This window comes from Syngnathus scovelli, chromosome 18 (genome assembly GCF_024217435.2).
Source record: "Syngnathus scovelli strain Florida chromosome 18, RoL_Ssco_1.2, whole genome shotgun sequence".
NCBI lineage: Eukaryota > Metazoa > Chordata > Actinopteri > Syngnathiformes > Syngnathidae > Syngnathus > Syngnathus scovelli.
The window spans coordinates 5,553,374-5,568,659 of NC_090864.1; the positions used below are offsets into that span (position 1 = coordinate 5,553,374).

At 50.0% G+C, this 15,286-nt stretch overlaps 1 protein-coding gene and 1 long non-coding RNA gene across 5 annotated transcripts in view; one reads left to right on the forward strand and one right to left on the reverse strand.

The window, feature by feature from the left end:
- Window positions 1-8,459, reverse strand: part of LOC125985943 (uncharacterized) — a 12,524-nt gene extending 4,065 nt beyond the window's left edge. For all 4 annotated transcript variants that reach the window (XM_068648802.1, XM_068648803.1, XM_068648801.1 and 1 more), the window contains exons 1-3: window positions 8,317-8,459; window positions 1,472-1,545; window positions 1,117-1,183 (exon numbers count right to left, since the gene is read on the reverse strand). In XM_068648802.1, the coding sequence (XP_068504903.1) occupies window positions 1,117-1,183; window positions 1,472-1,545; window positions 8,317-8,337 (162 nt within the window). In that variant the 5' untranslated portion in view covers window positions 8,338-8,459. The remainder of the gene's footprint in view (window positions 1-1,116; window positions 1,184-1,471; window positions 1,546-8,316) is intronic.
- Window positions 8,460-10,906: 2,447 nt separating this feature from the next.
- LOC125985858 (uncharacterized) lies at window positions 10,907-11,815 on the forward strand. Its single transcript, XR_007487473.1, has 3 exons — window positions 10,907-11,143; window positions 11,486-11,580; window positions 11,703-11,815. It is a non-coding gene; the product is annotated as an uncharacterized lncRNA (long non-coding RNA).
- The last annotated feature ends 3,471 nt before the right edge of the window (window positions 11,816-15,286 follow it).

The following is a 15,286-nucleotide window of genomic DNA, read 5'->3' on the forward strand; positions in this document are numbered from 1 at the left end:
TCTCTCTCTCACTCTCACTCTCACTCTCACTCTCACTCTCACTCTCACTCTCACTCTCACTCTCACTCTCACTCTCACTCTCACTCTCACTCTCACTCTCACTCTCACTCTCTCTCTCTCTCTCTCTCACTCTCTCACTCTCACTCTCACTCTCACTCTCACTCTCACTCTCACTCTCACTCTCACTCTCACTCTCACTCTCACTCTCACTCTCTCTCTCACTCTCTCTCTCTCTCACTCTCTCTCTCACTCTCTCTCTCACTCTCTCTCTCACTCTCTCTCTCACTCTCTCTCTCACTCTCTCACTCTCTCACTCTCACTCTCTCACTCTCTCACTCTCACTCTCTCACTCTCTCACTCTCTCACTCTCTCTCGCTCGCTCGCTCGCTCTTTCTCTCTGTCTCTCCCCCGACGGAGCGAACGACTCGCAAATGCTTTCAACTCGAGCAAGACATTCGTCTAGCGCGTGCGCGTCTATGCGTCCGATGCGCACGCGCTTTGAGGTGTCGCCGATCAGGTTGTGGGTGCTTTGGTTCATCTCGAACCACTTGTCATTTAACATTTTGCGCTCCCACTCCATTCTTTCTTCCTCCGTACGAATGAATGTCCCTAGCCGTGTACGTGTCGTTTGTTCTGCGTGCGTCTAATGCCGTATTTTGTGCTTAGCCAAGTGCCGTGAAGTTTTCCTTCCACTTGACGTTGGTTTTGACCTTGTTTGCGGCAACGAGACGGGACGACATTTCTTTGATTGGTTGGTCTTTATCTATCTATCTATCTATCTATCTATCTATCTATCTATCTATCTATCTATCTATCTATCTATCTATCTATCTATCTATCTATCTATCTATCTATCTATCTATCTATCTATCTATCTATCTATCTATCTATTCATTCATCGAGACATGTATTTTTGGATTGATTGATTCATTCCTGTATTCCCTCATTTATCTATTACACTTCCACTAGACGCTTGAAAAATGAGAGGGAACATTGGTGCCGACACCGTGAGTTCGATTCCCACGTTTGACGCTGTGAATGTGTGTGCGTGAGTGACCAAAACCAAAAAGCGCATGTGTACATGAGTGTGCAAGAAACAATAAAGAGGAGCAATACCCAACGCCGCCGTGGTGTGGTATCTTGTCGCTGATGAGATGGCAACTGAAACTGCAAACCCAACAGACTGAAACACAAAAAAAGACAAGCGCTCGAAAGCTGAGCAGAAAGTCAGCCAAGGCAAAGCCACGTAACGTCGCGAGCCCGGCCGGCGCTATTTCAGAAAAAAAAAATGATGCAACTCCAAACGGCAGACTTTGTCGTCGAGTCATCATAACACTACATTTGATTGATGAGGCAGGCGCCTTTCAAAGCACTCAAGGTCGCCGTACGGACGTCGAATAGCAGCATTCCAAAGGAAAAAAACAAAACAAATAGGACTGGAGCAGAGTGATGGATAGATAAGCTGACTCACGTGTCTGACCGGCCGACGGCCACAGGCAAAGATGCTCCTCCGGACCCGCCGTCGTCAGTGGTCCCGGAACGCTCCTAGGGTCCAGATGAGAGACGGACAAAAGTGTGAATTTAAATGGCGGAAGTTAGTCTATTTGCAGCCTTGTACTCTGTCTGTTCCAAAAGAAGTGGTCACGGTAAAAGACGTCTGAAGACCTATTTACAGTATTGTCGACCTTGTTCCAAAAAGTTGTGATAAAAGAGTCCTCAACAGAATGTTGACTTCTGCTTTGGTGACTTGTGGCCACTAGAGGTCCCTGGTTATCCATCCATCCATTCATTTTCTGAACCGCTTAGTCCCCACGGGGGTCGCGGGCGTGCTGGAGCCTATCCCAGCCGTCATCGGGCAGTAGGCGGGGGACACCCTGAACCGGTTGCCAGCCAATCGCAGGGCACACAGAGACAAACAACCATTCACACTCGCACTCACACCTAGGGACAATTTGGAGTGATCAATCGGCCTACCAAGCATGTTTTAGGGATGTGGGAGGAAACCGGAGTGCCCGGAGAAAACCCACGCGGGCTCGGGGAGAACATGCAAACTCCGCACAGGGAGGGCCGGAGGTGGAATCGAACCCGCACCCTCCTAACTGTGAGGCGGACGTGCTACCCAGTGCGCCACCGCAGGTCCCTGGTTAACCAAGCTTAATAACGCTACGTGAATCTCCCAATGTTGCGCACCTACGCACACGCACGCAACGCTACGTGCATCTCCCAATGTTGCGCACGCCCGCGCGCACGCACGCACACACTAACCGTTATACGTACGTGAACGTTTCACGAACGTCCGTCCATACGTGGGTGACTAATATGGACATTTTCAAGATTGATACAATATTTTCTGCATGTTGTTTATGCTATCATTGTATTATTTACACGAACGAAACCATTGTTGAATGTTCTCATCACAAAATATCCATCCACTTCAACGTTTTCGTATCCATCGATTGACACGCAGAAAAAAATGTACGGTCGAGAGGGTGCGGTCATGCAATGGCGGCCCTGCTGCGAGGGAGACGAGGCCGTTCCCTGCAACCGCCCCAAAACGATCTCTCTTTTTTTTTTAGCCATTCTTTTCTTTCCAAGTTGTTCTCACTCACGGCAATGCATATTTGGATGTCAAGGATGGAATGAAACGGAGGGTGCCTTTTAGGAATGATATCCAAATATGCATTGATATGAGTGAGAACAACTTGGAGAGAAAATGATCATTGAAAGATGTTTTTTTGTTTTTTTTTTTTTTTAGGCCGAGCGTAAGGGCCGCCTTTGAAGACACCGATGTTAGGCTGGGGACAAGGCGGAGGACTCGGATGCAGAGTCGTTTCTTTCTTGGATTTATTCCAGCAAGCACACTGATCAAAAGTACAAATCAAAGCGCCTCTTGCGAGGGAAAACACGTGGCAAAAAGTACAAACAAAAGGCGTCGCACTGAGGCGAGACAAAAAGGCTATGGGGATCACAGTACTAACAAAAGGCGTCGCTCGGGGGCGAGACAAAAAGGCAATGGGGATCAAGGCACTAACAAAGGCGTCGCTCTGTGGCGAGACAAAAAGGAGGGGTCTTACTGAGAGCTTGGACGTCAAGGAATCGCTGGTGGTCGGGACGAGGCAAGACACACTGGCACAAGACAAGGGGTTAGACACGGACTAAATACACACAAAAGGGCGGGGACACAGGTGCTGACAATTAGTGTCAATTACGCAGGTGCACACAATCGGGATCAGGGAAGACAAGACAACCAAACACCGAGGAAGGAAACACGAACTGAAACGGAAGGGATGACAAAATAAAACCGGAAGTAAAGTTACGACATCGACGAGACAAAAAAACGGAAAAATAAACGCGACCGCATGACAGAACCCCCCCCCCCCCCCTAGGGCCGGATCCCAGACGGCCCAGGAGCTTCAGGGTGAGCCGCATAAAAGTCCCGGGTCCAAAATATAACTAGGCGGCACCCATTGCCGCTCCTCCGGCCCATAACCCTCCCAGTCCACCAGGTACTGCCAGCCCCGGCCTCTTCTGCGCACGTCCACCAGTTCCTTCACGGTGTAGGCCGTCCCACCTCCCACAGTCCGCGGAGGCGGGGGCGGCGCAGGGTCCGGCACCAATGGACTGTCCACAACCGGCTTGATCTTCCCGACGTGAATGGTGGGGTGGACTGCAAGAGACCTGGGCAAGCGGAGACGCACCGCGGCCGTGTGCACGACCTTGGCGATGGGGAACGGACCCACGAAGCGAGGCGCCAGTTTCCTGGAGTCCCCCCGGTGGGGGAGATCCTTGGCGGACAGCCAGACGCGTTGACCTCGCTGGTACACGGGCGCCGGACGTCTCCTCCGGTCAGCCACCCGCTTGACTCGGTCCCCCTGTCGGACCAGCGTGGCCCGTGCCGCCGACCAGACGCGACGACAGCGGCGCACCAAGGCGTGGGCCGAGGTCACCGTCACCTCCGGCTCACTGTCAGGGAAGACTGGGGGCTGGTAGCCATACACACACTTGAATGGGGACATACCTGTAGCCGTGGTGGGCAGGGAGTTGTGGGCATACTCCACCCAGGTGAGGTTCTTGCTCCACGAGGAGGGGTTCTGGGAGACCAGGCAGCGGAGGCTTGTCTCCAACTGCTGGTTGATACGTTCCGTCTGCCCGTTTGCCTCCGGATGATAGCCTGACGTGAGACTCACGGTTGCCCCTATGAGCCTGCAAAACTCCCTCCAAAACCTGGATACGAATTGGGGCCCCCTATCGGAGACAATGTCTTTCGGAAACCCATGAACCCGGAATATGTGGTCCATCATCACGGTGGCTGTTCGTCTAGCGGACGGGAGCTTGGGCAAGGCGATAAAGTGAGCCATCTTTGAGAATCTGTCTACTACCGTGAGTATGGTGGTTCGCCCGGTTCGCCCGGTGACGAAGTCCATGGATATCTCTGCCCACGGACGCGAAGGAATGGGTAGGGGATGCAGCAACCCCATACGGGCGCCGTGGGAGTTCTTATTCCGAGCGCAGACGGGACAGGCTGCCACGTATTCTTTGACGTCTGCCCTCATGGAGGGCCACCAGAATCGCTGCTGGATGACAAACAGGGTTCTGCGCATGCCTGGATGACAAGAGAGTCTGGAGGTGTGAACCCAATGGATGACTTGGGATCGGAATTGATCTGGGACAAAAAGTCTGTTTTCCGGGCAACCACTAGGGGGTGGCTTGTTTCCATTGGCCCGCTGTACCCGGCCTTCGATTGGCCAGGTCACTGCTCTCACCAGGCAATGCGGAGGCAGAATGGATTCGGGTTTCTTAAGTTCTGGATCTGAGTTGTAGACACGGGAGAGGGCGTCAGGCTTGGTGTTTTTGGATCCCGGTCTGTAAGACAGAGAAAAGTTAAAGCGATTGAAAAAAAGTGACCAGCGGGCTTGGCGGGAATTCAATCTCTTCGCTGACTTTATGTATTCTAGATTTTTATGGTCTGTCCAAACCAAAAAAGGCTGCTGTGCACCCTCCAACCAATGTCTCCATTCTTCCAATGCCAGTTTTACTGCCAACAGTTCGCGATCCCCCACATCATAATTCTGTTCGGCGGGCGTCAGCCGTCGACACAGGAACGCTCTTGGCTCTCTGTGATAGGATGGCCCCTACTCCTCGATTGGAGGCGTCCACCTCCACCACAAACTGTCGCGACGGATCAGGAAGCGTGAGGATGGGAGCGGTGCTGAAGCGGTTCTTTAGCTCCTGGAAGGCCGCCTCCGCCTCCGCCGACCAGCGGAAGGGGACCTTAGGAGACGTGAGCGCGTGCAAGGGAGCCGCCGTAGCACTGAAGCCCTTGATGAACCGCCGATAAAAATTGGCAAAGCCCAGGAATTGCTGCACCTTTCTGCGTGAGTCAGGGGTAGGCCATTCCGTAACCGCGCTAACTTTCGCCGGGTCCATCTCAACTTTGCCCGGGGCCACGATGAAGCCGAGGAAAGATACGGTGTTCTTGTGGAATTCACTTTTCTCGGCCTTTACGTATAGCTGGTGTGCAAGGAGACGTCGCAGCACCGTCTCGACGTGAATCCTATGGGTCTTCAGATCCGGGGAATAAATCAAAATATCATCCAAATATACGTATACAAAACGGTCCAAACAGTCTCTCAAAACATCATTTATCATGGCCTGAAACACAGCGGGAGCATTGGTGAGGCCAAATGGCATGACTAGGTATTCAAAGTGTCCTCGATGGGTGTTGAACCCTGTCTTCCATTCGTCCCCTTCCCGGATGCGCACTAGATGGTATGCGTTGCGCAAATCTAACTTTGTAAACACACGGGCTTGCTGTAGTTGGTCGAACACGGTCGACATCAGTGGGAGCGGATACCGGTTCTTGATTGTGATCTGATTGAGAGGACTATAATCAATACAGGGACGTAGGGTGCCGTCCTTCTTGCCCACGAAAAAGAACCCCGCCCCCGCAGGCGACGATGATGGTCGAATCAGTCCTGCTTGCAGGGAGGAGTCTATATATTCGTTCAAGGCTTGCTTTTCAGGTCCCGAAAGAGAATAAAGCCTCCCCTTGGGTATAGTTGAACCCGGCAGGAGTTCAATGGCGCAATCATACGGACGGTGGGGAGGTAGCCTTGGCCTTGCTGAATACCTCGGCCCATGGGTGGTAACACGCAGGGACCCCGGTTAAGTCTGGGGTTTGCGCGTCTAGAGCAGGAGGCACAGCGCGCGGGTTAGACCTGATACAGGAATCATGACAGTCGGGCCCCCATCCCGTTATTTCCCCTGATCCCCAGTCTATGGCGGGGTTGTGGCGTTGAAGCCATGGATACCCGAGAATGAGAGGGTTCATTGGAGAGGTCACGACATGTAGCCTTATATTCTCCTGGTGGGGACCTATCGACAGCGAGACTGGTTCGGTTATGTGAGTTATTTCAAAAAGTGCCTGTCCATTGAGTGCCTTAGCTTTCATGGGAGTGTTCAGCAGCTCAGTCTTTACCCCCCACCGGCGAGCAAATGCCCAGTCTATCAAGCTTTCATCCGCTCCTGAGTCTATTAGTACTTCAAGTTCTATTTCTTTTCCCAACTGTGTAATCCTGCCCTTGGGGAGCACTCGCCCCGGGGACAGAGCCGCAGAGAAGGCGCTTACCTTCAGGGTCCTCCTCACTGGACAAGAGAGAAGGAGGTGTCCGAGCTCACCGCAGTAGTAGCATCTTCCCTCTCGGCGTCGCCGTAACTTCTCCTCCTCTGTTAACTTAGCTCTGCCCAACTGCATCGGTTCTGGCTCCTGGCGCTGCCGATCCCCGTCCGGCCTGGCGTGGTGAACGTCTAGGACGGCAGGGCCGGCTACTGGGACGAAGGCGGGGGCGTTCCTGCTTTGGTGCTTCCTCCACTCTTGCAGCCGGTTGTCTGTGCGGATAGCCAGAGCGATGAGAGCGTCGAGGTCGGTGGGAAGGTCTAGGGGGATTAGCTGATCCTGTATGGATCCAGAGAGGCCCCGGAGGAAGATGTCATATAGTGCCGTCGCGTTCCAACCGCACTCGGCGGCCAGCGTGCGGAAACGGATGGCGTAGTCTCCGACGGTGTCTTGTCCCTGGACAGAGTTGGCGAGCCTTTTCTCGGTCAGCGGAGATTGGATCGAACACCGTTCACAGAGCCTCGATGAAAGCGGGGAGAGAGTGACAGGAGATGGAATCCCTGGCCCATTCCGCGGTGGCCCACGTGCGGGCCCTTCCCGTCAGGTATGATACCATGTAGGCCACCTTGGAGCGCTCGGTGGGGAAATCTGCTGGGGACCTCTCAAAGTGCATCCCGCATTCTGTAATAAATGCCCGGCTAAGGCCGGGTTCACCGGAGTAGCGCTCTGGAGGAGCCAGTCTGGCACCGCCGGTCATGGGAGCTATGGCAAGGGGAGTAACTGGGGAAGCAGCGGGTGTACTGGAGGTCGCTGCTGGTCCCGCGTTTAAGAGCGAGAGCACGTCCTGCATTTGCTGACCCAGCTTTGCTACTTGGGTGGCGACCGCTCCTCTGAAGTCTTCTTGACACTTAGCGAGTCCTCGGATTTCTTCACCCAAGTCGCCCACTTGCTTCTGGTGCTGGGCGAGCTGTGAGGCATGGGAGCGCACTGCGGCGCACAGGTGCTCCGACTCTGCCGAGTCCATGTCTGGCCAGTGTGTACTGTCAGGCTGGGGACAAGGCGGAGGACTCGGATGCAGAGTCGTTTCTTTCTTGGATTTATTCCAGCAAGCACACTGATCAAAAGTACAAATCAAAGCGCCTCTTGCGAGGGAAAACACGTGGCAAAAAGTACAAACAAAAGGCGTCGCACTGAGGCGAGACAAAAAGGCTATGGGGATCACAGTACTAACAAAAGGCGTCGCTCGGGGGCGAGACAAAAAGGCAATGGGGATCAAGGCACTAACAAAGGCGTCGCTCTGTGGCGAGACAAAAAGGAGGGGTCTTACTGAGAGCTTGGACGTCAAGGAATCGCTGGTGGTCGGGACGAGGCAAGACACACTGGCACAAGACAAGGGGAAGACACGGACTAAATACACACAAAAGGGCGGGGACACAGGTGCTGACAATTAGTGTCAATTACGCAGGTGCACACAATCGGGATCAGGGAAGACAAGACAACCAAACACCGAGGAAGGAAACACGAACTGAAACGGAAGGGATGACAAAATAAAACCGGAAGTAAAGTTACGACATCGACGAGACAAAAAACCGGAAAAATAAACGCGACCGCATGACAACCGATCAAGCTTGACGTCTTCCTAAGCACTGACCAAAGTATTGATAGTCGCGCGCACGCCCTGTAAATGATGCAATTACAACCTGCATGGTCTGAAGCTCCATCGCTTCTGTTAGGTTCAAAATCAGCAAAAGAATCAGCAGACGAAACCAGTGAGGCAAAATATTGAGTCTTTTCTCGCGAGGAGTGCATTCAGACTTACAGCAATCTGACTACACTAAAAATCTATTTACACTCCTCACTCTTTTTATTTGGAATGCCCTACCCATAATGTGAGACTAGCCCCTGATAGGTTGGGGGAAGCATGGGCTTTGTCTCATGAGAGAAGAAACGAGATTCTATGTGAAACAAGAAGTCGCAGACAGGATGCCATGAGAAACAAAAAGAGTGAAAGGACAAAATGCTATGTGAAACAAGAAGTCACAGACAAGACACCATGAGAAAAGAGTGCAAAGACAAAATGCCATGTGCAGACATCAACAAAATAAATTGAGCTATCAACAACTTTCTTGGATTCCCAGAGGTGTAGAAGGTCAGGAAGCTCCAGACAGCATCGTTTGACTTGTTGTGGACTGGTGGACGTCTGCAAGGCGAAACAGCAAGCATTCTGTGCAATAATTTTATTAATAAGTACTCATTAGGGAACGCATGATAACATATATATACAATTTATCTAACAGCTCCTTTGCAGTCGGGTCAGCGTGTTGACGGCAGCAGAGGAAGGCTGCCGGTGGTGTCCTTAACAATAGTTGGCTCCAAAATGACACGCGCACACACATATGCACCTCGAATGGAACCAAGGCGGGCATCACTTTACTGGAAACGGGGGAAGAGGCGCAGAAAAGAAGACAAAACCTAACTCCCAAACACACACCGATACTTATTAAGGAAAACTTTGTTCTCAAATGGATACTTTTCTTGCGGTGTCGGCAAAATACCTTTGGTATTTGCTTGTTGCCGAGTGATGCCTGGATGCAGGCGAGAGCCACCCACGTCACAGTGAGCCCGACGCTCATTTTGGTGCTCTTGTGCGTCGTGACTGAGTGTAATGTCACTCAAGAAGTGACATTCCATTTAATCGGTAAAATTCCAATTGATGAAGATTCAGGACGGCAAGGAGCAGCAGCCGCAGCCGCAGCCGCAGCCGCAGCCGCAGCCGCAGCCGCAGCAGCAGCCGCAGCAGCAGCAGCAGCAGCAGCAGCAGCAGCAGCAGCAGCAGCAGCAGCAGCAGCAGCAGCAGCAGCAGCAGCACCTCGTACATTGAGTACGAGCTGCAGAGTTCCATCAAAGCTAAATGTACTTTTATGTTTATTGTCATTTTTATTTTGTAGACCATCCAAAAGAGTTCAGGCACTCAGCTATGAAACAGGTTATGCAAGAGCAGCTGCTTGCTGTTGTGATGTGCTGTCATTGAATAGGGACCACCATGGTTGACTAGAGAACTAGTCAAGCTATCATTTGTGGCTGCCTGAGTTGAAACCCGCATTAAATATGCATAAAAGCTGACATGTGAGGAATGCAGAAAAAGTGAAAGTGCAACAAATGAGAAATGACCTTGTGTGTGTGTGTGTGTGTGTGTGTGTGTGTGTGTGTGTGTGTGTGTGTGTGTGTGTGTGTGTGTGTGTGTGTGTGTGCGTGTGTGCGTGTGTGTGTGCGCGCGCGTGTGTGTGTGTGTGGATCCTGAGACATCCCCAATGGCATGCTGGCGAATCGGGAGATTGGCGACTTTTTCCAATGTGGGGCCGGTGGGGGCCATCATTTTAGAGGCTACAAGTTCATGAAGTTTTATTCACGCTTTCAATTCAATACCTTTTCAATGTTAGGAATTACACAACACCCATTTGGCATCGGAGTTCTCTTCCCGGTGTCTCAAGTTTAACCCCCCCAGCACTCGTTGAAATTGGTAGAGTCCAATTTAGCTCGTGCGTCTGCATGTCGCTCGTTGAAGGGAAGACTCTTCAACGGGGCGGGGCCGGGCCATCCCTGGCTACAACCCAATGAAGTTGTATAAGTGTGTGTGTTTTTTTAATTCAAGAAAATCCAGCACGCAATGTCATAAAACACCTTTTTTGCATCAAAGTTCTCTATAGGGTGCCTAACGTTGGGGTATACCATTGCATGTTCAACCGCCCGCACCCCCGCACTCATTGAAGTTGATAGAGTCCAATGGAGCTTGATGCCTGGATGACGCGAGGTGTACGACAGAGGTGGAGCACCTGCGTGAAGCTGGCCCACCAGCCCACGCAAAATTGAAGGACAATAGTCTGTTTCGTTTGTGCAGCAAACATTTCCGTTTGTGCTGCTATGGTTTTTGAAAGATTATTTGATAGGTCATCCAGAGTTCACCCAGCCCCCCCCCCCCCATCTGCTCCAAATGAACCCAATATGGTACCGTTCGTTTGTGCTGGTTTGTGCCGTAAAAACCTTCGTAAAAACCTTCGTTTGTGCTGCTTCGGTTTCGTAGATATTACACATTTATTTTCTGGCGAGGACGTCACCCAGCCCTCCAATTTCCTCCAAATGGACCCAAAATGGTACCGTTCGTTTGTGCAGCAAAAAGTTCCGTTTGTGCTGCTATGGTTTTTTAGTTCTGAAAGATTATTTGATAGGTCATCCAGAGTTCACCCAGCCCCCCATCTGCCCCAAAATGGTACCGTCCGCTTGTGCTTCGCGTGTGCTGCTTCGGTTTCGTGGATATTACACATTAATTTTCTAGCGAGGACGTCACCCAGCCCCCCCTTTTCCTCCAAATGGACCCAAAATGGTACCGTCCGTTTGTGCTGCAAAAAGTTTCGTTTGTGCTGCTACGGTGTTGCAGATATGACACATTTCATTTCTAGCGATGACGTCACCGTATTTCGTCGCGAATTTCAAGCTCCTGGAATGCTCCTGATGCAGGACGAATACAAGGTAAATATGTACTTAGCCTTTTTTTTTTTTAGCTTACAGAAAACTTCCACTGCGGGAAATGGCTTTAAGTACGTATTTCTGTAATTATGTTTTATCGTGCTCATTGATTAATTCCCTTGTCATCAATAAGCCTATATGATCTTTTTTTTTCAATTACAAGGTTCACCGACCGCAACCAAAATACCTTTTGAGTCTACGTTTGTTCCGAGACATTCATTAATGCAACAATTCATACATGTATGTGAAGTTGATGACAGCCAGAAAAAGAAACTTGAAAACGTGAAAGAATAACTTTCTTTGTCAAAGTGAACATTATCAACATTTATGTTTTTCCCCCGACAGTTCCAACGATGCATCACTGCACAGTGTCGACGTGCACAGTATGTGGGAAGATGTTAGTATTTACTGATGCTGCTCTCACTCCACTTCCCAGGCAGGTAGGTCATTGTCGCAGTCCTCCTGCACTATGCCATGCCACATAATGCCCACGAGAATCCTGGCTCAGTCCTGGTTCAAAGCCAATGACTGCTCTCAAAGTCAAAGTCTTCTCTTTTACTAGCTCCAGACTGGAGGGGAATTCAAGCAAGGCAACTTCCACCAAGGTCAGTGTCAATCCACACCAACTCTCCCAGATTGTAGCTGTGAGTAACATATGACCTGAACACAGAGCCTTGCCTGTATTGTTGTCCTGTGTTTTGAATGAAGACGGAACGGACACTGGGAAGGATTTTCAAATGGCCTCAGGCAGAGAGAGTCAGGAAGGCTGAGTCCCTCTTCAGCAGCAGTCTGAAGAGAAGCCATGCCACGCCACGCCACAGGTCTGCAGGACAGCAATGTGTTGCACCAACAAGCAAAACTTGCCTTGTTGCTTGTTGGCTCAAACGGCAGTACTGTGAGGAGGCGCATTGTTTGATCGAATCAACCCGATTGGGATGTTCCTCATTGGGCTCTCGATGACAGTGGAGATGTGGCATTGTGCATCCATTTGGAGAGCACCAGAGCGCAGGAGGACACGTTTGAATCTTTCCCCCAGCAGTTCTGCCCTCTGTGAGTATACTACCTGTGGGTGGGTTCACACCCTGCGTTGCGATGCTTTTCACCAGGTGGAGGGAGGAATGGGTTCCCACGTCCGTAGTTCAGAACAGTCTTTTCAAATGAAAAACGTTCACCGAAAGAACAGCATAAGCATCGAAAGACAGACTCGAATGCGCAAGTGTCGAGCACAAACGCTTTTGATGAGCCAAGTTGAACAGGCTCTTGATGGTTCCCGTTTTTCAACAATGGTACCTTGACTTTTTGCCAGCCAGCCAGCCAGCCCGCCCGCCCGCCAGCCAGCCTGCCAGCCAGCCAGCCAGCCCACTTGTGTATCAATATGCAGCCAGGACAAGGAGAGATGTCTTTTAGGAAGCCATTGAAGTGAATTTTGAACTTTATGCGTATCTGTATGTTGCACTAGATGATCCACTAGTAGCAGTAAGACTATCAAACTATATTTGCTGTACAGAGAAGCTTTAGTTTCAGTAGTGTATAAGTACGTAGTAGAAGACAGAAGGGCCAGTTGGCCGTGACCAGGGAGAATTCAGTTTCAGCAATGTGTGCAATCCTATAATAAGGTAAAGTGGCTGTTGTTGTCCATCACCAACAGCGCTGGTCAAGATCTCCTTTTTAGGACTGAAGTAAACTAGTAGATTGAAAACTACAGCTGTTACCCCAAGCCGTGACATCAGCTTCTTGTCAGGTATAAAAGCTACGGGCCTGACAAGAGGGGGGGTTCGTTGTCTCTCGTTCGAGCAGGGGTCGTTCGTTGGTTCCAGGGCTCGCTCTAGCGCGGGTTCGCTCGCTCTCGCTCTCTCCCCCTTTTGGGGGGGGGGGATTTTTTACATCGATGCCTTGGGCCACTCAACTTTTTGGAAAGACTTCACTCTGACATCGGTTGAATAAAATCTTTTCCCAATCAGCCGTGGGTCCCTGAAGTGCTCATTCGTCGGGAAACAGCCACCGATCACCAAGTGTTTTTTGAAGACCAGCGAAGCAGCAAAAACCATATACCACACCATCCTTCCTGCTTGCCTGCATTTCGCTCCAAAACGTGACAACCTGCTCATTTGACTTTTTGATTCCCAAGCAAAGATGGCATCCGAAAATGTCGGCCGATTGAGCGAGCCAATGTTTTTCATCTTTCGGTCAGTCGACGTTGTCATGAGCTGACATTGTCCACTTTGACTGATGTCGAGTCAAAAACAGAAAAAACAAATACTTTGACACATGACTTGGCGTCACTTTCAAACGTAGGTTGAAGTGACCCCAAAGGTTGCGGCTCTTTTTTTGCTCGCTTCCCCTCTCTCCCATCCCTTTGAATGAAATCAAAGTGGTGTCCAAAGTCTGGACAAAGGTGGCCCGAGTAATATCGCATTCCGTCAGGCAAAGACGTGCACGCGTACAAAGGGTCTCCGCGGCAACGCGCTCCTCCAAGGTTGCTGAGGAGCCAGCCAGCCAGCCAGCCAGCCAGCCAGCCAGCCAGCCAGCCAGCCAGCCAGCCAGCCAGCGAGCAGCGAGGAACTGATAGTCACAGTGATGATTATGTAGCTTTCTTTTACGAGGTGTGAAATTCCAACATGTCTTCTTTTGCTAGTTCAAAAAAAAAAAAAAACAACTTTTCACTCCCCGAGTGGCAGGCGGAATGCCAAAAGTGGACTGGATTTCAGTCCTTGAAATGATTCAGCATCTTGAAACTGGTTGATGATGATGATGGTGAGAAAAAATATGCCTAGTTGATTTTTTTGGGTGCATATTAGAGATGCACCGATCCAACTTTTTCAGTTTCGATACCGATGCCGTGGCTTTGCGTATCGGTCGATACCCGATACCGATCCGATATTATGGTTGACTTAACCAGCTACATACCTCTACATGCAAAGACTAAAGGCAATGGCATCAGGCATGACCACAGTTTGTCCAGGGACAAAATGTAACAAGATAAAGCAGGTTAATGCAATGAACTATTTATTTGTAACAAAAATTGTGCAACAGCAGCAATAAAGTGTATCAGCATTTGAATTCAAGTAAATTAGGATACAAACTTCTTAAAAAAATACAAATGTTGCAGCTGAAACTGCACTGGGCAAATATAGAGAGGGTGATCAAGCATACAGTAACCAAATATTAAAAGAAATAGTAAACATGTAAACATTAGGTGCCATTCCACACCACTCATGACCTGTTGATGCTCTAAATGCTCATTTAAGCAGCAATGAGAAGTGCTCCCTGAAAACAAGCTCTGCTTCGTCAAACACACACACACACAAAAAAAACATTCAAAATTATTTCTAAATACTGAAAGTGCAGAGTGGAATTGAAACTAAAATATAGCATCAGGACAAGAGAATAAACAAATGACTTGGTCAAATACAATAATCAAGCAATGTAAACATGTCTCTACATAGTGGAATCGCACCATTCATGGCCTGGTGCTCTGAAACTTGTGCAGTCTCAACCCCTCATTAATGCTCACTTATGCAGCAATGACAAATTCTTTGTCAAGAAGACAAGCATTTCTGCTCTGTCTGCAGTCAGTCTGTCTCGCTTGTCATTCACCGTGTTGGAAACTGTGCTGAACAATCGCTCACTTTCCACACTGGGGCACAGAGACACTTTTTGGCAGTAGCAGCAAGATCAGGTAGCCGATGTTTGTTGGCTTCCCAGTAATTGTATGGGCTTTCTGATGCAGTGATGGTTTTCTCAGCTAAATATTCATTCAGTTGAACTGAAGGGCTTGAGCTGCTTGCTGCACCTGCATCCTCACTCTCCTCCAGAATTTGCTCAAATGCTTCCATGAAACTGCTCTTGCTTGGAGCTGCTACTGCTTCTGCTGCAGTCTCCATCCGAGGGGCCTTCCCTGGTCGCTGTGAAGCCTCCGCTGCTCCTGCTGTGCTGGTCAAGCCCCTGTCTTCAACCTCCTTCAACAGTGCATCTTTTGCATGCTTGGTGGAGGTCTCACTTGTAAAGTATCTGAAACAGACATAGAACAGCTTAGGTGTCTATAACTTTCATATTGCCATACCTGGTATCTGTTATATAAAAGCAATAGCTCACTTCAGACCGTGATATGTTGTGATTATATCACAGCCTGTTGAGTATATTAGC